This window comes from Cygnus olor, chromosome 19 (assembly GCF_009769625.2).
Source record: "Cygnus olor isolate bCygOlo1 chromosome 19, bCygOlo1.pri.v2, whole genome shotgun sequence".
Taxonomy (NCBI): domain Eukaryota; kingdom Metazoa; phylum Chordata; class Aves; order Anseriformes; family Anatidae; genus Cygnus; species Cygnus olor.
This window is the reverse complement of record NC_049187.1, coordinates 5,935,245-5,955,608: the sequence shown is the minus strand read 5'-3', so window position 1 is coordinate 5,955,608 and position 20,364 is coordinate 5,935,245. Positions and strand designations below refer to the sequence as shown.

General features: G+C 55.0%; 3 protein-coding genes across 5 annotated transcripts; 2 read left to right on the top strand and 1 right to left on the bottom strand.

Annotated features, from left to right (window-relative positions):
* The first annotated feature begins 1,643 nt into the window (after window positions 1–1,643).
* On the top strand, window positions 1,644–11,783 carry KYAT1 (kynurenine aminotransferase 1). Of its 3 annotated transcripts, none has more exons than XM_040531833.1 (14): window positions 1,644–1,805; window positions 3,474–3,595; window positions 5,874–5,932; window positions 6,874–7,024; window positions 7,683–7,832; window positions 7,921–8,007; window positions 8,122–8,250; window positions 8,536–8,656; window positions 9,050–9,126; window positions 9,242–9,331; window positions 9,420–9,606; window positions 9,820–9,896; window positions 10,314–10,400; window positions 10,786–11,783. In XM_040531833.1, the coding sequence occupies exons 2-14, from the start codon at window positions 3,512–3,514 to the stop codon at window positions 10,852–10,854; spliced, it is 1,368 nt and encodes a 455-aa protein (XP_040387767.1). In that variant the 5' UTR covers window positions 1,644–1,805; window positions 3,474–3,511; the 3' UTR covers window positions 10,855–11,783. The 3 variants fall into 3 exon arrangements, with proteins under 3 accessions (XP_040387767.1, XP_040387768.1, XP_040387769.1); XM_040531834.1 differs by lacking the exon at window positions 1,644–1,805 and adding an exon at window positions 5,648–5,749; XM_040531835.1 differs by lacking the exons at window positions 1,644–1,805; window positions 6,874–7,024 and having other exon boundaries at window positions 3,532–3,595.
* A 717-nt stretch (window positions 11,784–12,500) lies between these two features.
* On the top strand, window positions 12,501–17,200 carry SPOUT1 (SPOUT domain containing methyltransferase 1). Its single transcript, XM_040531903.1, has 12 exons — window positions 12,501–12,604; window positions 12,704–12,746; window positions 12,860–12,985; window positions 13,294–13,453; window positions 13,818–13,907; window positions 14,218–14,267; window positions 14,498–14,628; window positions 15,056–15,128; window positions 15,493–15,591; window positions 16,259–16,361; window positions 16,477–16,624; window positions 16,815–17,200. Exons 1-12 carry the CDS (start codon window positions 12,569–12,571, stop codon window positions 16,887–16,889), a joined length of 1,134 nt encoding a protein of 377 aa, XP_040387837.1. The 5' UTR covers window positions 12,501–12,568; the 3' UTR covers window positions 16,890–17,200.
* Window positions 17,201–17,601: 401 nt separating this feature from the next.
* ENDOG (endonuclease G) lies at window positions 17,602–20,354 on the bottom strand. Its single transcript, XM_040531904.1, has 3 exons — window positions 19,702–20,354; window positions 19,018–19,127; window positions 17,602–18,334 (listed from the first exon to the last, which is right to left on the bottom strand). The coding sequence occupies exons 1-3, from the start codon at window positions 20,212–20,214 to the stop codon at window positions 18,049–18,051; spliced, it is 909 nt and encodes a 302-aa protein (XP_040387838.1). The 5' UTR covers window positions 20,215–20,354; the 3' UTR covers window positions 17,602–18,048.
* Window positions 20,355–20,364: the final 10 nt, after the last annotated feature.

The window sequence follows — 20,364 nt, the reverse complement described above, 5'->3', positions numbered from 1 at the left end:
CACACCTTCCTTTCAGGTCGTTGTAGAAAGCAATAAGGTCTCCCCTGAGCCTCCTCCTCTCCAGTTCAGCAAACTGAGACCACTAAAAAAACAGTGTTCATTTCCTTGCTGCAGGAATAGGAATAATGCTGTGTGGAGAGGATACATCCACCAGCAGTTTTGTGGGACCTGAAAAAAAGCAGGCTGATCCACTCATGATTATTTTCATTTGGCTGACTCATTAGAGGACGATGGGCAGCATCATTTTTTAAAATATTCATAAAGGATAGTTCAAAGGCATTCATTATAATTTCATCAGTGTACAAAAAGCAGTTCTGAGTGGTTAAGTGCAGCCAATTTTAACTTGTATACACCAATGATTGCTGCTGTAGTAAAATAAGCATATCTGTGGCTTTCTAGGAACATTATTGGTCTTAATATCTCTGTAGCCATGGGCACAGGACCTGCACCAGGGGAGCTTTGATCCCACTTGCCAGAGGACAGTTTTGGAGACAATACCTAACACAGGGCAAGAGCTAGATTTTTGGAAAATATGACATTAAGAAGGATTGTTCATGTTTGGATGTACTGAAATCAAAATATGCTTTCTGCTGTATTTCAAGGGGAAAATAAGGTGAAGTTACGTGTTACAGTTGAGCCAGTATAAAGGCCAAATCCTGTCAAAGAGAATGAGAGTTCATACTCCCGCCCATGCCCTCTTCTCCCCATTCCCTCGTGCTCTGGGCCCTGCCCAGGTCTCCACTTCCTTTCTGTGGCTTTAGCACTCACACCCTGCCCTGGCCCTGTTCAGCTTACGAACCTGACAGAAAACTGCCCATTTTTTCTACCAGAATGGCTTTCTGCTGGTTTAGCATGTCTAGTGAGCTCAACTCAGAGTCAAACAACCCCAGATTAGGGCAGCGGGAGGGATTGAGCTGTAAGATTGTCTCAGGATGTGTTGTGAAATCCTTACAGGAGCAAACAAAAGCTCTCCTTCCAGTTGTTTGTTTCAGTGTTTGAGTTAAACAGAAGTTTAGCAAACAAAGAGTTTGCATCTGCCTGCACAGAAATTCCCTCCCGCTTAGTCACGGCACTGATGCTGTGGGCCTGGCGGCGGGATGTCGTGTCAGGAGTCGGGAACCTTTGCACAGCGGACGTCAGCCGCTTCCTTCCCTGTGCCTCACTTTTTCCTACTGAGAGAGGGAGACAGTCATTACTCAGGAGAGCTACATGACCTGATTCACCAGGGCATGTAATGCACTGTCACAAAAGGAAAAGGGAAGCCGAGAGAAGATAATTTGCTCTCTACGCCTCAATTGAGCAATTGTTACCTCTCACACACCTGGTGGAGAGTTCAGTTCCTGCATACCTGCCAAAATCCCCCTCTGAGGCTGGTCTCTGTCCCCCTGACCGTCCACAGCCCAGGAGCTGGACGATGCTGCAGGTAATTAGAGCCCTGCCACACTAATTACCCCGTTACAGGTACAAGGCTCCATCTGAACAATAGGCTGCGTTATTTTCTCAGGCAGCCAAGATCCTCTGGCACTTCTGGCTCTGAGCCACTGCGAGGAAGGCACCAGTTCCCCAAAGCCCTCTCCTTCCTGGTGCTTCGGAGTGACCCGAGAGCTCCTTTTCCCCGGTACCATCTTCTCTACCCGAGTGTTGTAGCTCGATTCCTGCCTTCCTGCAGCTTCCGAGACTCCTCCCAGGAAGTCCCCGCTGCAGATGAAGCGTTTTGGTACATGGAGAGACCGGCATGTGTGTGAGGGCAGCCTGGGTGGTCGTGCCGGACTTTTGCAGCGTAATGCAGCGTGTCCCAGCTTGACGTAAGTCGGTTTTACCCCCACTGCCACCCCTGCTGAGGTGCTGCCCCGTGCCAACGCGTGTGCACTCATTGGCTGCTGCATTCGCCCATGCTCCTGTGGTGCAGTGGGTGCAGGGGGACCCTCGTCCCCCAGAGCCCTTCGGGTGCACCCACGAGCGGCCAGGCTGGCCACCTGGGCAGCACTGGGACGGAGGAGATCGCCAGTGAGTGACCGACCGATCCCTGCGGTGACCTTTTGGTTGCCTCCTCCAAAATCCTGAGTGCTCCGTCCCGCCTGCCCTGCTCCTTGCAGGGAGCGTAGGTACGGCACGGCCTGAAAACTCAGCCAGGGGAGAAGCTCCCTGAGCCTTTCCCAGGCTTTTTGACTCTCCGGTGGCTGACCCCACTGCAAAACATTGTCCAGGGCCGGGGAGGTGAGGCAGAGCCCCCCTGCCCTAGCCCCAGTGCTTCTGCCGGGAGCAGCTCCCAGAGCCCAGCACTGCCTCTAGCTCCTTGCAGGAGCCCTGTGCACACCTCTCAAGCACGCTCCACAGTTTGGTGTAAGCCAGTGAAGCCCTTTTTATTGCCACACTTTCATTTTGTCACCTGAAGGGTTAGTCCCCGCAGTCTGGCACTCACTTGCTTTGCACCCCAAAGCAGTGCCCCCCATCCCAGCACCTGTCCCCTGCACAGGGAGGAGGCAGGTATTTCACAGTCCTGAGAAATATTATGCCCCATTTTCCATAAATCATGCTGTTTTTTCCTACCTGGGCAAAGAGATGTAAAACTGGCTGGCTGCTGCTTTTTGTTTTTTAGAAATAACACAAAATGCAAGCAGAGGGGACTCAGCCTGCATGTAAGGATAGGGAGGGCATCTAGCAGTACCGAGAACCTACCCTTGTGCTGGCCATCTTCAAACCTTTTTAAATTATTTATTTTTTTCAGTAAATTTAGCAGTAAATTAATCTGTAGCTGATGAAAATAAAGGTCCATGCATCCTCCAGACTCACCCCTTTTATCTGAAGTATCTAACAAAGCAATTTATTTTAGCTTAAATACCACGTGCTTTGGCAGTGCTGTAGAATAGTTGAGGGGACCTGAGGTGAAGGAACAGGCTGCATCAGGCACAGAAATTAATTTATTTGGGGCTTAAAGGAAACCTAAACACCAAAATCCGTAAGCACATTAACCCCCAAGGCCCCTTGTTTCCCTTGCCAGCCCCGAGAGGCAGGGTGTCCGAGCCATGTGGCCAAGCCACGGCCCCATCAGTGAGGAAGGTGAAGGGGAGGAAGGGCAGAGGCAGGATACATGATGGAAAAAGTGTGTGGGAAGGTGATGATGGATACCCAATTCCAGAGGATGCCCTCTCGCTGGTGTCTATACTGCTCCCCCAGTGCAGAGGAAAGCAGTGGTAGTGTGGAACCGGGGGGAGAGGAGGCAGAAGCTGCAGGTGTTGCCCTTGTGATCCTGCTTTCATGTGTCATAGGCACAAAGTGCAGCCCCAGCCCTGTTTGACATTGCAGTGACAACACACAAAGTGTCTGGGCTGCCTTTTCCTATCCGGAGTGAAGTAACCACAGCTTTGGGTCTGGACCTGTGTTGTGTCCCCAGGTAAAAGAAACCTCTGCTTCATGCCTGCAGCTGCGGAGCGATTTTCTCATCCCTCTGCTTTGTGTCTGGGGAAATCCAGGTCCGTGCCCACAAGAGTGAGACAGCAGGAGCCGTGGCATGCTCAGGAGAGCAGGACCATCTCTGCGTCACTTCTTGCTGGAGAGGAATTGCGGCGCTGGATATAGCTCCTGCTCCAGCGAGGTATTGAATGCCCAGCACTACTGCTTCTGGCCCGCAGCCTGCTCCCTGGCTCAGGCCACAGCAGCGTGGAGCTGGGGAACGAGCCTTGGCAGTGGCAGCAGATAGGGCATGTCAGGAAAAGTCACCCTGATGCAATGTCCGCTGTAACCCAATTATTTCCAGGTAGCCTGATTAAAGGGAACGTCTCACACAAGCAAGAGAATACTCTTTACACAGAGAAAAGCTCATTGTTTGTGAGATTGCCTCATCTGAAGGTGTCTTCTACTAAAGCTTCTTGTGTTGCAAAATACCTGGAGAATGAAATATCAGCAACCTCCTGGAGGTAGAAACTTGCAGAGCAAGGGACTGACGGGCAGTGAGGAGTCAGTGGTAGAGTGCAGAGCAAGGCCGTGGCTGCTAAGTTGTCTGCCTGGCAAATTGCACCTGGAGGAACATCACTGGGTTTGGGGGCGGAACAGGCTGACATAGATTTGGGGGCTACGTGGCCCTGAGCCCGCGTTGCTCTCCAGCCCAGTGGGCAGCCACCCATGGCAGCGTCACGCAGGCTGGGGATGGGACAGAGGGAAGTCAGGAGAAGAAAGTATGTCACTGCCACTTCTGAAAGGGTTGGAGCAAGCAGGGCCTTTCCTCAAAACTGGGAACTTCAAGGCTTTCAGCACCTTGTTCCCACTGAGCCACCTTTCAGAGCCGTTACATTCTCTGAGCTGGGGCCAGCAGCAGCCCCACCACAAGGGGACAGCGCTGGAGCTGTTAATGTTTAACCTCCAGCTATCTTTAACATCCCAAGCCACAAACCCTACTCCCACCACAACCAGCTCAAGCCTCGGATCTTGCTGACTGTAATGCCCATGGGCTTGTGCAGAAAAGGCAAAGAAGGGGGCTGGGGGAGATGCGTGGGGCTCCCCCACAGCCAGGGAGGCAGTGACTCCTGCTCACCCTTGGCCGCCTGCCCAGCACCACGGGGGAGCGCAGAGTCCACCCGCTGCCCTCTGAAACTCAGGATTCCTTGCAATTTATTTGCAAAAATCCCTAGCGAGGGCTGAAGCTGCATAAAAAAATCCAGGGACACAAACTACTGTTGGGGCAGTACTCAAACGCTGGTACAGCCTTGCGGGAAGGGCGGCGGCAAGCAGGTAAGTGGGGAGTTACAAGTGGGGGGACACCGTAACCCCACCATCCCGGCACAACAGAGCGCAGACCCTGTCCTCACATATCCCAGCTCCACATCTCACCCCTCAGCTGCTCGCATGTGCCCTCCTCATCCCTGTTTGTGTTTTGCTTGCTGTGGGGACGATCATTTTCTTGGCTCATTGCTTCACAGATGCCCTCCTCCATCCCCACGCAGGCTTTTCTTGGTGCACTGAGCATCCTTTGTGTCCTGTCTCCAGTCCCCTCGCTGTCTGGTTGCCTTTTCTCCTGCACTGCTAAGTTACTAAATTCTGCCTCTGTTGCTTTTCATCGTCCTCACGATAAACTCCCCATCAAGCACATCAGACTTCCTCCTGCCGTGCTCATCCAACGGGAAGGAGGATTTTGCTCTGCATGCTCCCTACTGTCCCTCTTCCAACCCCCTCAGCCACGATGCACGTGGACATAGGCACCGATCAGGCAAGCGGTCCCTCGGTGTCTCCGTACGCCAGGCTGCCGTGTGTGTGCTGTGCTCCCCTCCTGCCTGCACTCAGCTGCTGCCTGCTTTTGTTGTGAATTTTAGGTGCAGAATTTACCAGCATTTAGTTTAGGATCTAGACCAGCTGCGGGCTCCAGCAGGACAAAGGAGCAAACGCTATTCCTGCCACTCTTCAGAGTGGTGTGGAATAAAAATGTTTGTTCTTTTAGAAAAAGGGGGGATTTTGTAGCCTGTAGGGAACAAAGAGCTCCTTCTGAAAAGAGAGGCTATGGGAAAGCAAAAGCCTGAGGTCTGGGGTTATTGGCCTGGCTGAGCTCATTTGACCCACGATTTATTCCAACTGCAAACAGGGTATAAGGTATTGCTAGTGCCCCAGTGAGGTACTCACACCTCATTCGTTCAGCTGTTTTCTTTTTGAAACTCAGAAATGAAACATCTTCCTCTGCCACCTCTCATCTGTCTGATCTCTCCTAAAAAGCGTGTGAATCTTCTTCCAGAAGCTGCTGTGTCAGCATTGAAGCACTGAGGTTGGTCAGCAGAGGCGGCGAAGCCATGCAGGAGCGCACACCTTCTGCTGGGGGCACCCCTCCTGCAGAGGGCACGTCCCCCCCTGCCATGAGTGGAAGCTCCAAGCTCTCCTTCTCTTTGCAGGCAAAAATGTCAAGGCCAGTGCAAGCTCGGAGGCTGGAGGGAGTCGATAAGAATATCTGGTGAGTTAAGCTGCTACTGGGCAGCTCCTGGTTTACCCCGGTGGTAGATGTGGTTTTAGGCAGCCTAACATCAGATAGAAACCGCTGCGGTTGTGTGGCACGGAGCAGCACCTCGCTTGGCTGCTTTGCATTTGTTCAGGAAACACATTGGGGTAATTTTGTCCCCTGAGGCTTTACACCAGCTCAGCTGCGTACCTGCTGCTCGTGCTTTGCAGCATCAGCTCCTTGCTGTCCCAAGGGAAGGCGGTCGGCAGCAGCACCCAAACCTGAGCCGAGCGGTCGCAGCACACTGGCTCCAGCTCAGTGTCAGCTTCAAGCCCAGCCTAGGGCACTGCCAGCACGAGGCAGGCAAAGAGGTGCTGCTAGCTCTGCTCCCAGCCTGCCAGGAGCTGCGGCATTGGGAACACTGCGTGCTTGAACACAGGGGTTAAATGAGTTTTGCCCTGCTGTGCCTAGCTTTGGGCTACAAAGTGCCAAGAAGCCAGCCCATGGGTGAGACGAGTGCTCAGTTCAGCCTGTCTTACCCCCTGCAGAGGCCTTCACGGTGCCTGGTTACTAGTTTTTCTAGAACTGGCCTCAGCTTGAAAGCCTCCGTGACCGCTCCTGCTCGGTCTGGTCTGATCAGAAGTGGTGCGTGGCTTCAGCCGTGACCGCGCACCCAGGCAGCGCAACTGCTGTGTCCTCCAAAAAAAAGCTAAAACCCTTCCCAGTGCAATAGTGCCTGGCTCGGTTTTAATTGAAACTGGTCTGAAACGCCCTGTGCCTGGTGCAAGCAGTGAGGATGGGGCAGAAACCAGCCCTGCTGTGGGAGCTGCTCCCCGAGCCGGTCCTGTCCACGCACCTCGCTCCCTGCCAAAGTGACGCCACCAAGCAGAGCTGGTGCCAGCAGGCTGCCCAGACCCTCTGTCATGCTTGTCCTTCTCTCCCTTCCCTCTCTCCAGGGTGGAATTTGTAAAACTGGCTGCCACCTACTCCACGGTGAACCTGGGCCAGGGCTTCCCCGACTTCCCCCCACCGGACTTTTTGAAGGAAGCGTTCACCAGAGCCTTCAGCGGGGAGAAGCACATGCTGCACCAGTACACCCGTGCCTTCGTGCGTGGACAGCCCCCCTGCTAGGCGGTACCCCTGAGCCTTGCCCCAGATGGGCCGGGGCTTGAACAAGCTCAGGCAACCCAAGCAACGCACACCTCGGCTGGGCTCACGGGCTGGGACCCCCCAGCTGCTGCGGTGGGTGGGCAGAGCCATCCAGATTTGTTGGGGATGATGGAGACATCTCCTTGCAACAGCTTCCGTCTTTGCCCCCGTCTTCTTTCCAGGAGGGTCAGATCCTGCTTTGCCATTGCAGAAGTACCCATCCGGCAGTGCTGGCTGGGCAGGGAGAAGTTGAACTCGTTTAAACAGGATTTTTGTCACCTGCAGTTGCAGTGACAGAGCTGGCAATAGCTGGGGTACCCTGCAAAGAAAAAGAAAACAAACAAACAACAACAACAACAAAAGGGAATTATTTCCAGGCAGGATCGTGCCCCTGTTCTCCTGCAGGGACACATTGGACACAAGTGCAGGGGTCCGGTGGATGTGGGGTTTATTGCCAAAATCCCACAGCACGAGGCACCCACATATGTGAGGCAAAGTCATCATGGCAGGGAAACCCAACACAGGGCACTTGGCTGCCCAGAGCCATCCGAAGAGCTCATCCCTGGTTTAGGAGGCTTCCACCACCCAGTTCTCACCCACTCCTCTCACCCCACAGGGCCACCCGCCTCTGGTGAAGATCCTAGCCCAGCTTTTTGGGAAGCTGCTCGGACGAGAGCTGGATCCTATGACCAACGTGATGGTGACTGTAGGGGCATACCAGGCCCTCTTCTGCTGCTTCCAGGCTTTCGTCGATGAAGGCGATGAGGTAACCCAGGACCCTCCCATTGCTCTGTGCGGCCCTCAGGTAGGTCTGAGCAGGGCCAGGAGGCTGCTGCCATGCCCCTCTCTTCCAGGTGATAATCATTGAGCCCTTCTTTGACTGCTATGAGCCGATGGTGAAAATGGCTGGTGGGACACCCGTGTTCATCCCGCTGAGACCGGTGAGTGGGCCAGAGCAGAGCCATTGAGAAGGGAAGAGGATTTGTAGCACGGTGAGCCCTAAGCAAAGCGTAGAGGCAGCAAAGCAAGCTGAGGTTCCCCTCTGTTCTCTCTAGAAAGCTCCAAAAGATGGAAAATTAATGTCTAGTGCGGACTGGCAGCTGGACCCCGCTGAACTGGCTTCTAAATTCAGTGAACGGACAAAAGCCATTGTCCTGAACTCACCCAACAACCCTCTGGGCAAGGTAACGCCTCTGGCCTCGCTGTGGACAGCCGCGAGAGCAGCTGGGGTGCTACAGCTCGCCCAGCCATGGCTGTGCTGTGGCACCAACTCCACCTTCCTGGCACGCAGGGGGAATGGGAGTTGTGGGAGCACCTGTGCTGTGCTCTGCTGGCGGTTTGAAGCCTGATCTTGTGTGCCAGCAGTGCTTTTGGCCTGTCCTGGCTCAGGAGATGGTGCAGCCAAGGGTGCACGGCAGGGCTCAGAAATGCTCCTGCTGCGTCTTAGCTCTGCTCCCTGCCTGCTGCAGGTGTTCAGCCGAGAGGAGCTGGAGCTCATTGCAGACCTGTGCGTGAAGCACGACGCCCTGTGCATCAGCGATGAAGTGTACGAGTGGCTGGTCTACGACGGGAAGGAGCACGTCCGCATCGGTATGGAGGAGGGCTTGGCTGAGCCTGGGCATCTTCTGGGGAAGGAACTGGGGATTTAACGGGGGACCCCTGGCACGCATGTCTTGCTGCACTTCAAACTCAGCCTCCACACCAGGTCTTAAACTGAAGCCCTGACTTCCAGAACCAGCTGGAGGAAACAGAGCTGGTTTCACAGCATGAGATCTGGAGCAAAGAACCCTTTGGCTCCAGTGAAACTGGATTTTTGCCCTTTCTGTACAAAACTACTGTTTTCTCGGTGTCTCTAGTTTTGGGATAGCCATTTCAACATGACTTCAGAGGCCTGTTCTTCCTGTTGCGGTAACATGCAGTTACCCCATTGCAGGGAGCGTGCTGACCTCTGCCATCAGTGTTTCTCTCTCGTTTCATTGCCAGCCAGCTTGCGAGGGATGTGGGACCGCACGGTGAGCATCGGGAGTGCTGGGAAAACCTTCAGTGTCACTGGATGGAAGGTGAGCGCCCCCACGCAACACCTCTTTGTCTCCCCATCCCCATCCCTTTGCAATAAAGCAGAACACGAGGAGGTACCAAAGACTTACCACCTTCCTCCTTCTCTCCCGGCCACAGGTGGGCTGGACCGTGGGACCCAACCGGCTGCTGCAGCACCTGCGCACCATGCACCAGAACTCGGTGTACCACTGCGCCACGGCCGCACAGGTAAGGCAGCTCCCTGCCACCAGCCCTGCAATTCCCAAAGCAGCCTTGGCCGTCTTCCCACCAGCCTTTGGATCCTCTCCCCTCACAGGAAGTCGTGGCTCAGGGTTTCCAGAGGGAGTTTGAGCGCTACGGGAAGCCAGACAGCTACTTCGTCCAGCTGCCCAAGGAGATGCAGCAGAAGCGAGACCAGCTGGTCCAGAGCCTGGTCGCGGTGGGGATGAAACCCATCATCCCCGAGGGCACCTACTTCTTGGTGGCGGACATCTCCGAGTTCAGTGAGTTGTGCAGCTGCGGTGTTGCTCAGGCAGGGCTGAGTTCGGGGATCAGCTCGGCCTGGTCCCACCAGCGGGGACAGGAACCTGCACAAACAACATCCAACGAGGGGAGGGACCGCGCCGCGCTTCCCATCTGAGCTCCCAGAGGCCACGGGTTTGGGGCTTGGCTGAGGCACCCACCCAGCCACAGCCTCTGCGCTGCTCCTCCCGCAGAATCCGATGTCCCTGATGTCCCCAACTCCGACGAGCCCTACGACTCCAGATTTGCAAAGTGGATGGTGAAGAACAAGGTAAATGCATCTGCCCTTTTCCACTGCATTTACCATGGTGTGTTTGTGCCCTCCCTGCTGGCTGTGCTCATCAGAGCCAGCAGTGGTGGCAACACCACCAGTGGGCAACGTCCCCATCCAGACCCGGTTTTAGTGTGGAAGAAGCCAGGGCATTGCTTAAGTCCGTGGTAGCACCAGCCAGGGCTGGGGCTCTCCTGAGGACGTGCATGGGTGCAGCAACCCAGGGCCAGGGACACGTTTGAGGTGTCTGTCAGCAGCTGGCCTCAAGCCCAGTGGTGAGCTCAAGCAGGGCAAGCAGAGCACCAAAGGCACTTGTGAGCCCGTCCGTGAGACTTGCGAGCACTAGGTGATGGCTTCGCCCACACTGGGAAATGTCCCCAAGGCGCTAACCTCAGCTCCATGCCTTTCCCTCCCCAGGGACTCGCGGCCATCCCGCTCTCCGCTTTCTACTGCGGGCCCCACAAGAACAACTACAACTCCTTCATCCGGTTCTGCTTCGCAAAGGTGAGCCCTGTGGCGAGGTGAGGTCGGGGCTGGGGCTGCGTGGTGAGACAAATGCCAAGAAACACGCAGCGCCTTGGGCACTAGAGCCCGAGCACGGCACCGCGGCTGGGTCCAGCCGGCCCGAGCCCCTACTGCAGACACACGAGCGGAGCTGGGGCCGGAGGTGCTGGTGCTGCCCCGTCGGGGTCCCACCTTTCTTGGTCAGAGCAGGGGGTCCCCTGAGTGCACGTTCAGCTGCCCAGGGCACGCTGCCTGCCCCAGATTGGGCTGTGCCTGTGTCACACCGAACACAGAACGAGAATGGGATTTTATTGCGGAAACAACTCGGTGAGGGGAAGGGGGACGTGGCTGGAAGCCACGAACCAAACCTTGGGTGTTTGTTTAGGAGGAAGCCACGCTGAAGGCAGCAGATGACATATTGCAAAAATGGAAACTGGAGAAAACTACTCCCTGAAGGCACTGGGGAGGGAACCAGGCTCTCCTTGGTCGTCACCCGCCACGATCGCTCTTCTTCTTCCTTTGCTTGGCTACAAACTATGCTACGTCCTTATTTTTGTGCCTTCAACCACATTTTTTTGTCAAACGGGTAAGAGGTTTGCCAGGCCCACGGTTTAAGGGGCTTTTCTGTCACTGTGAAATGAATGCACTGTTTCTTGCAAGAAGCGAGCCTTCTGGTGTGGCTCAGCGTTCAGTATTACTTCTTCTCATCTTTAAAGACTTCACTAATCAGTTCTGGGATGCGTCCAGCAAGACACGAGGTAAGGATGGCTCCACCACCACATTCTGAAAAGGTGTTTCAGGACCTACCTTCAGGGCCATGCCGGGGTTGGTGTGGCTTGTCCTGCTCCACGTCCCCGCTCGTGTACTGCAGGGCTCAGGACAGCATTTCCACCAGCACCCACGTTCCCCACGTGAATGCAGCATCGCTGCCCATCAGCAGGTTGATTCCTCTGACCCTGAAAATTACATGCAGGAAGGTGTTGTTTCCCATAATTAGCACTAATCCCTTTGGCTTTTCTGCACATCTCTGGGGAAGGTGACCACAGGTTCAGGAACCATCTGCCCTTGACTATTGCTAAGCCTTCCCCATGCACCCCCACGCTGCCCTTAGGACTTTGTCAGGGCTTGGTGGCACCTCCAGGCTGCAAAACCAAACCCCAGCCTTTGACAAGAGCACATGGCGGCCAGGGAGGTAGGGCACAGCTGCTGCCGGGCTGGTGGGGCAACACGAGCAGTATTTGGGCAGGTAATTCTTGCGTCATTCTTGATTTCAGGCTGGATAAGGATGTAAAATAGTCATAAATTGTGCAGGAATTACGTGCAACAGAATGCGGGATAAATATTTGTAGTGGTTAAATTATTAAAGCTGAATTACTGCAATTACTGAAGAGTAAATGTCTCTAATGATTATGGGGCTGACGCAGATCTCCTGGAGAGCTGCTGTCCACCCCCTGTGCGATGTCTGCTTTGCGCCATGTCCCATAGTGGTAGCCCTTTGTCCTGCCAGGATGGTGGCTGCAGCCCTGGGGGCGTTCTGCAGCCCTGGGGGTGTTCCGCGTTGGGCTGGGAGTGGGGAGCTCCCAGTACCAAAACCCACTGGGGCTCCCAGCACCAATTCCTGCTGGGAGCAGCACCAACCTGTGGGAAGCAGGCAAATGCTGACCTCCAGCCCACACGAGGTGCCCTGCCTCACCTGCCGGCCACAGCCCGAGGTGAGGGTGCTGCTCTTGCACCCACATACGGGCAGGTGCTGGGGGACCCATGGCCTTCAAAAGCAGACAAAGAGCTGAGAAATTTGATTATTAGCACAAAACCAAATCACAACATCCCCAGCTGCGTGGGGTCTTACTCTAGGCTGTGACACACCCCGCAAGAGGCAGGGATCACCCCCACGTCCCCCCCAGGCACGCACAGCTCCTGCAAACGCCCCCAGGCGCAGAGATCCGGATCTAACCCCCACCTCCCCGGAGAAGCTGCCGCACGCCTCTTGTCACCCATCCACCCTCACAACAGAGCAACCCCTGCTTAGCTTAGCAGGCCGCGCAGGCGATTTAAATCTCCCTCCTAGCCCCGCCCCTTTGCCCGGCCATTGGCTCGCGTGACACCACACCCCGCCCACTTGGGGCGGGCACCGGCCAATCACGACGGGGCCGGGCAGCGCGCACAAGATGGCGGACGGCGGCGCGGCCAAGCGGCCCCGAGAGGTGCGGGGGGGGGGGCAGGGGCGGGCGGCCCTGAGGGGAGCCCCGAGGGGGAGCCATGAGGGGAGCCCAGCGGCCCCCTGACGGCCCCCATCTCCGCAGGCTGAGGAGAGGAGGGTGGACTGGCGGCGCTGGAAGCAGGAGAGTAAGGCCGGGGCCGGGCAGGGGCAGGGGGGCGGGCTGCAGCCGCTCTGGGGGCCCGGCTCTCGGCGCCTTCTGCTGACGGCTTGGTGGCGTCCGGGGTTTTGTGCGCCCCAGGGAAGGCGGAGAAGAAGAAATGGAAGGAGCTGAAGCTGCTGAAGAAGCTGGAGAAGCAGCGCATGAGGGAGCTGGCGGAAAAGCAGGCGGAGCAAGCGCGGGAGGAGGAGCAGAAGGAGGACAGAGGTGGTGTGCTGGGAGCCCGGGGCGGGGCTGGGAAAAGACAGATAACCCAGGTATCCGTCAGAAAGGGGACGGTCATCTTCATAGACCTGCTAGTAGTCGGCCCACGTGCACTAACAGGCACAAACACAATGCAACGGGCACAGCATGACAGGCCTTTATTAACAGAAAACCCCTCGTTAAAATCCGAGAAGCAGAGGTTGCGTTTTTCTCCCACCTCTCCTGCAGCTGAAGTTTCTGTACTTCACAAACTGGTGGGAGAAAAGCGCCCCGTGTGCAGCTGTCAGGCCTGACGGCGCTCTGTTCCCCAGGGCGGCACTACACGCTGAGCGTCGCCCTGCCGGGCTCCATCCTCAACAACGCCCAGTCGCTGGAGCTGCGGACCTACCTCGCTGGACAGATTGCCCGAGCCTGTACCATCTTCTGCGTGGATGAGATCGTAGTGTTTGATGAGTATGGAGAAGATGCAAAGTAAGGATGAGCTATTTTGTGCTGTAGGAAATGTTTCTTTTGTGCTTTCTGTTCCTTCAGTCTTTTCTTTAGCTGAGACCAGGAAAGAACTGTTTGTACCACAAGCGTTTGAATTTCTCATAAACATTAGCACTACAGGGAGCCCTGTACTGGGCACAGGTGTTCACTTAACTGCCTTGGAAACTAGGATTGTTTATGCCAGCATGGGCAGAACAAAGCAGCAGGAGAAGGTTTCCTAGTTCTTTTAGGGTTGATGGGGGAGGCTGCTTCTATTCAGATTAAGGAGAAATGGTCAGATCTCCAGAGGACCAAGACCTTGTTGCTTTGCAGTCCCATACAGTGTTTACAGACTGCTCTCTTTCAGGAGTGTGGAGGGGGAATTTGAAGGAATTGGAAAGAAAGGCAAGGCTTGCGTGCAGTTGGCTCGGATCCTGCAGTACCTGGAGTGCCCTCAGTAAGTCCACTGCAGCCAGACTGTGTCAGATGAGTATTAGAACTGGCTACCAGCTGATGATTTGCATGGGTACCTCATAGTGTGGGCTCCAGAAGCAATATAAACTCTGTTTATATTGCATGATTATGCATGAACACAGGATCTGATCGTTTCACGTCTGATTCAGGAGTTTAAGTGAAAGAACAGCAGGGACTTGGGAGAGTTAATCATGCTCTGTACTCAGCTCCTTTTGAGTCAGTACAAAGCTAGAGCTGAGGCCCAGATTTCTTAGAAACAACTGTTTTCATATTTAAACCTTCTCTGATAATAGGTACTTGAGGAAATCCTTTTTTCCAAAACACGGAGATCTGCAGTTTGCAGGTAATGATTCAGTTGTCTCTGTCCTGTGCTGTTGGCTCCCCCTTCCTCAGCTCTGGCTCTCATTTTGCACAGAATGCACAGAGCTTAAAAAACTTTTCCCCACCTCAGAGTGGGGATGAGGTGCTGTGCTCCACTGGACCACAGAGGGAGAGGGCAGCAGAGCAGCCGTACTTACACACGTTCCTGCAGTTTGTGTCCTATCCTGACCTCCGTCCTGTGTGCTGTTCCAGGGCTCCTCAACCCTCTGGACAGCCCTCACCACATGCGGATGGATGAGGACTCGGAGTACCGAGAAGGCGTGGTGTTGGACCGGCCAAGTAAACCAGGCAGAGGCTCTTTTGTCAACTGTGGGATGAGGAAGGTATGTCTGTGGGTAAAACAACTCATCCTGTCGCTGGCAAATCTGAAACAGGTGTGGTGGGTACAAGCACTGCTCGGTTTCTGAACATCCTGCTTCACAGCAGGCTGGAATGGGGCTTAGTGCTGGTGCTATCCTGTCCCTTCTGGCCAGTTAATGTTTGTAGCTTCCCGTGTTCTGGCCTGCCCTCCCAGCACATCATTGCTTTGCTGCTGAGCTGGAACCTCTGAGCAGCACAGTAAGTCTCAGGCTGGTGACCCAACCACCCTGAGCCTGCTCTGCACGGCATGCAACGTGCTGCCCCGATTGCAGAGCTCCTCATTCCAGCTCCAGGTCAGAATAGGCCCCCCTTCTTCAGAGGATTTCCTCCCTCCCCACCTTCCCCAATACCTCCAGACTGTCTTGACACTGCTGGTGACTGTCCCTGCAGGAGGTACAGATTGACAGACAGCTGCAGCCCGGGCTGCGAGTGACGGTGCGCCTGCAGGAACCACAGAATCCAGGTAATCTGCTGCTGCGCTAGCATCTGCAGACTTCTCCTGCTGGAGTTAGTCCTTCTGTATGACAGCCTTCAGATTACCAACGTTTGAAGATACCCAGTAGCTCCTCATTCTCTTCACTACACACACACAATGTAGTAACACCCTTACGTAGCTCCCTAGTGTATTGGAAGGACCTGTCTGCTCTTTGACCAGCAGTAAGTAGCCCAAGCACGCTCACACTTTCCAGAATGCACTCAAAAGGGAGGCTCTTGGTTGTGCAGTGAGTCAGCGCCTTCCCACAGGAGAAACCTCAGTATGTGGCTGGTCAAGTTCAGCTCTCAACAGGACGTCACGGGGGTTGTTAATCTCTTTGCTTCCCTTTCAGAAGCAAAAGTGCGGAAAGGCATCGTGGTGTCCTCACACCACCCTCGGACGGTATCAGGCTTGTACTGGGGCTACAGCGTCCGCCTCGCCTCCTGCCTCAGTAAGTATTTGGGGGCGTTCTTTGCTCTCTGCTGTGCAGAAGGAGCTTAATCCCGCCTGGGCTTCCACACCAACTTCAGGCTGCACATCTGTAACATGTTAACGTGTGTTCCTTAAAATTCTAGTTTTGTCTCAAAGGCAGCGTACACCCTATGCAGCTAGCAGTCACAAAACAATCAAATTTGAGGAATAAAGCTACAAGTGTGAATTGCCCCACTCACCCACCAGTACTTGGCCCTCTACTTTCACACTCACCGTTTTTCCAAATGCGTGCATCGTAGCAGCTGACGAGAGCTGGTACTTTCCATCTCCATTTGTGGTAACTACCTCCCACTCATTCACATCTAAGCCTGCAGTGACTTTTGAGCACAAGAGCCCTGCAAAATCCTTTTCCACTGTCATCTGAGAGATTGTATCTCCTAGGAAAATCATATTTTAATTTTCCATGGCTCCTGGTACCTGTTTGAGGCGATGCAGCTGAGTGCCAGGAGATTCCTGCAGCAAGGGAATTAGGCAGGAAGAGGGCTAAGTCTTCCGATGTGTTAGTGGTGCTGGAAATCACTTCTTTCTGCTGCCACCAGTCACCTGTGGAGTGTCTGAACCTGCCCAGAAGGCAGCATGGGTGAGGACCACCACGCTGATAACCACATGCTGTGTTTTTTTCCCAGGTGCTGTCTTCTCGGAGTGTCCATTCAAGGAAGGCTACGATCTCTCTATTGGGACCTCAGAGCGGGGCAGTTCTGTGGACCAGGTCACTCTCCCCTCCTTTAGGTTTGTGTTGCACATCCTCAGCCCACTCAGACCTTCCCTACACTCGGAACACCTGCCTCGGTACGATGGTTTTAGCTGTTCTCCCTTCTAACCCTGTCCCTGTGCTGTCCCCTAGGCACGCCCTTGTTGTGTTTGGAGGTCTTCAGGGCTTAGAAGCTGGGGTTGATGCAGATGCAAACCTGGAGGTCACTGACCCCAGTCTTCTGTTTGACTTCTACCTGAACACTTGTCCCAGCCAAGGCAGCCGAACCATCCGAACAGAGGTAGGACAGGTGGCTAACGGTGCAGCGGGGATGGTGCCTGTGCACGCAGAGCATCGCTGCCTTCCCGCCTCTGGCAGTGACACGTACAGCCAGGCAGCGTCATTCCCCCAGCGATGCCTCGAACAGCCCCTGGCTTGCCCAGGGGTCCCTTGCCAAGGACAGCAGTTCTGACTGCACGGGTCTGTTCCAGGAAGCGCTGCTGATCTCTCTGTCCGCACTGAGACCTCGCATCGAGGAGGCTGTGAAGACACCCACTGACAGCTGAGGGAAGGAAAACCACCGACCTTGTCCACTTTGGACTGCCTCGAGGAAGAGCCCTTTGCTATTCAGACGCAGGGAAGCCCTGCCAAGCTCCTGGAGTGATAAGCCTGGGGGAAGCTGAAGACACCTGACCAAAGCTGGCAGCACTGCTCAACCGAGTGTCCGGCTTCTGCTGGGACCAGCAAGTCTGGGCCCTTCCAGCATCCAGCCAAGAGCAGGTCGCTGCCTCGCAGCAGCTTGGGACAAGCCTGGCAGCAAACTGAGTCTCGGCAATTCAGATGTCTCAGGTGGGGAATAAAACAGTACCAAACCTCAGCTGCCTTGAAGTCTGCGTGTGAATGTTTGTGACAAAGATGGGCACTCAGTGCCCTTGCAGCTCTGTGGCCTTCAGCCTTGAAGGCAGTAATTTAATCCTTATGCCGAGCAGCTGTTCCCATCACACAGCTAGCCTGACTCCCCAGTCCCCTTTAACTCAAAGGCTTCCTCCTTCCCCATGGCAGGAAGGGCCGGAGCTTCACTTGGCTCTGAGCTAACTGGATGCTCTTTAAGGTCCCTTCCACCCCAAGCTGTTCTATGATGCTAAAGCACGTCACCGCCATACCTCGTTACAGTTTGGCTCAAAGAGGAAAGCAGCTGGAGAAGCTGGCTTTGCCCTTCCCCTTTCCTGCCAAGTTATTCAGGGACTTCTGTGAGAGCAGATAAGAAACAATCCACACTTTGGATTTTCAAAGCTTTACTGCTAAAACCAACTTCCGAAAGAAAACAATTACACAGCCCTTTGGACATAGAAAGGCAAGGACCTCTCCCTGTACCCGTCTTGCTCCTGTCCTTCCCTGCTCTATACAGAAATTAAGTAATTTCCCTTTGTGTTTTAAGAGCCACACACAAAAGGAGTTACAGGAGTACGCACAGGTACTGCAGCTTACGGGCAAATCCTAGAGAACTACTACTTGTCAAGTGCCCAGGAACTGCCCAGGAACCTTCCATGCAACCTGCCCCTGAGACATGCTTTGCATGTGTTTCACTGTTACACGAAATGGGAAAGGGCTGAAGGAAGCACTGCTTTGATTCTTAGTCCCTGCATTTAAAATTGCTCAAGGAAGTATTGTGAACTACTGCTGTCAGTCCCTCCCAGAGGATACCTGGATTTCCTTAGTCAGGGTTCAACGCTTGTTTCCAGCTGTGATGGCTTTCAAGTTACTTGTTCTCTTCAAGATGTTGGGGACGAAGAGGAGCCCCGAGGCTCGCTCAATGCTCTCGATGGGAACCAGGAACCGTTCAAGTGGGATGTTCTCGTCCACGGGGCTGTTGGGCATCACGTAGGAGCGCAGCTCAATCTCCCCACTCTCCTTTTCCAGGATGAGCACCTTGAAGAAATGGGTGGGGACGGCCACGTTGTTCTTCCCAATCACCTGGTACTTGACGTACATCTTCCCGTCAGCCTCCATCCTGCACCAACAGCAACGTCCCACGTTATCCCCCAGTCTGGTGCCTCTTCCACCCCCTCAGCCCTCCAGCACCACCTGAAGAGAGCCCCTGCTGCACAGCACAGCAGGAGCAGCCTTGCTTCTGCCGTACAGATCTAAACGGTGGTGGTGAGGCTGAGCTTTACATGGGGTCTGCTCCCCCCCCCCCCCAGATCCCTTCCCCACTGTCTCTCCATAAACAGCCTTTCCAAGCTATTTCCTGCTGTGAAAAGATCCCAGATTGTGAGAACTGCTCTTCACAGTCCTACACAAATACCCTTGCAGATAACGTCATGCTCTTAGGTGAACAAACAGTCCATGAAATGAAACCTGGGAGCTTTATCCTGCAGGGAGGGGTTCTGCAGTCTACTCTGTTAATTTAATGCTGCTACATTAGGAAGAACTGCAAACAAAAGTCACCAGGTTATCTTGTATCTCAAGAAACCCGCCCTAGGTATTCCCAAAATAACTGACTGAATGGGAAACTAACCCCAAGAAATCACCGTTCTGCAGAAACTCTGCACGCTGCTGGTCTCATCTACTGAAGGGGCTCTTGGCAGATCGCTCCTGTTTTCGAGCGGCTGGGAGGCTGCAAGCCCTCGGCCTGCTTTACCTTCCCAGCACGACATCACTCGAGTGTGGTCCCAGCCGGGTCCTCGTGTTTACCTGGGCAGGTAAAGAGGTCCTGTGCAGACATAGACATTCTTGTTGTTTCTTGCCAAGCTCCTGCTGTACTTCTCAAGGTTATTCCAGGCATTTTGGTTTAAATGAGGAACCTGAAAACACAACGAGTGGACACGGACAGTACAGTTAGTCACCAGGGCACTTCCTCCTTGCTCGGAGTTTTCCTCGTAACAACATCTGCCTTTCTCTAACACTTCTGGAGTGCTTGGGGACACTACAAGCCAAGGTCACTACTGCCACCTGCACTCTGGAAGCTGCGTACAGAGATCCTGCTTTGCACAGCCAGCAGCAGAACCCACGAGCCTCAGGCTGCAGCCTCTGTAAGCATTTGTCCAGCTGCAGCACGCTGCGCTGACTGGGGTCCCTCCCAGGGCTAGAGGGAAGCACCCAGGCAGGTCCTTACCGAGGACCACCTTTGTGCCTGTTTGCAGAAGCTTTTGGGGCCAACGTTATCACCACCCCTTAGATGCATCATTTAACTCTTAAGTTGCCATGTGTGGAGTCAGGAGCTGGACACAATGATCCTTGTGGGTCCCTTTTAACTGAATACATTCAGTGATTCTTTGAACCTCCACCCCCCACCCCGAGGGAACGCAGTCACCTCAGCCCCTCTCTGCCAGAGCTGCTCCAGGCTTTTAGCAGCAGCACCCCGGGGCCCAGACCTACCTGGGGGGCAACGTTGCTGAGGTAGAAGGTGTCCCGCATGGCCTTCTGGCTCCACTTGTGGTTGGCGGCGGCCGCCAGGTGACCGCGGTCGAAGCCGCTGCCGCGGTAGTCGGCGTTGGTGGCGCGGTGGTACTCGTGCACCGAGTCGTCCTCCTGGAAGTCACAGGCAGCGCGGTCGGAGGCTCCGCTGAGCGTCTCCCGGTTGAGCTGCTCAATCACCCAGAGCGCGCTGCGGCTCCGCGGGTCGTAGCACAGCACGTAGGACTCGCGGCTCCGCAGCTGCGCCAACCCAGGCAGGCCGTACTTGGTCAGCTCGACCCTGCCGGACCCGGTGACCGCCGGTGGGCCTGCTGCTGCTGCCTGCACCGCGGGCAGCACGGGCACACGGCCCAGCAGCCCCGCCACCTCCTCTGCATCGCCCTCACGGCACTGCCAGAGGGTGGTGAGCGCTGCTCCCAGCCCCGCACCCAGAGCCAGGGAGGCCCCGGGCAGCAGCCAGCGGCCCCGCAGCATGGCCCCGCAGCGACTCCCGCTCCCAGCGGTTCCTGCTGAAGGGCTTTCTCTTCCGGTGCCCGCCCCACCGCCACCACCACACACCCTTAAGGGAATTGCCCCTTCAAGGCCTCCACGCTCCTCCCGCGGTGCCCACAGAAACGCAGCCGG

What these genes read in the sequence shown, in the direction of transcription:
- KYAT1 (XM_040531833.1), top strand. Translation starts at nt 3,512, where the DNA reads ATGCTCAGGAGAGCAGGACCATCTCTGCGTCACTTCTTGCTGGAGAGG. An exon ending in ACCAGTACACCCGTGCCTTC is followed by an intron (nt 7,025 to 7,682) that starts GTGCGTGGACAG and finishes CTCACCCCACAG; the next exon opens with GGCCACCCGCCTCTGGTGAA. An exon ending in TGTTCATCCCGCTGAGACCG is followed by an intron (nt 8,008 to 8,121) that starts GTGAGTGGGCCA and finishes TGTTCTCTCTAG; the next exon opens with AAAGCTCCAAAAGATGGAAA.
- SPOUT1 (XM_040531903.1), top strand. Translation starts at nt 12,569, where the DNA reads ATGGCGGACGGCGGCGCGGCCAAGCGGCCCCGAGAG. An exon ending in CGGAGATCTGCAGTTTGCAG is followed by an intron (nt 14,268 to 14,497) that starts GTAATGATTCAG and finishes GTGCTGTTCCAG; the next exon opens with GGCTCCTCAACCCTCTGGAC. An exon ending in GCAGGAACCACAGAATCCAG is followed by an intron (nt 15,129 to 15,492) that starts GTAATCTGCTGC and finishes CTTCCCTTTCAG; the next exon opens with AAGCAAAAGTGCGGAAAGGC.
- ENDOG (XM_040531904.1), bottom strand. Translation starts at nt 20,214, where the DNA reads ATGCTGCGGGGCCGCTGGCTGCTGCCCGGGGCCTCCCTGGCTCTGGGT. An exon ending in TCAGCAACGTTGCCCCCCAG is followed by an intron (nt 19,128 to 19,701) that starts GTAGGTCTGGGC and finishes TTGTGTTTTCAG; the next exon opens with GTTCCTCATTTAAACCAAAA. An exon ending in GGACCTCTTTACCTGCCCAG is followed by an intron (nt 18,335 to 19,017) that starts GTAAACACGAGG and finishes CTGTTGGTGCAG; the next exon opens with GATGGAGGCTGACGGGAAGA.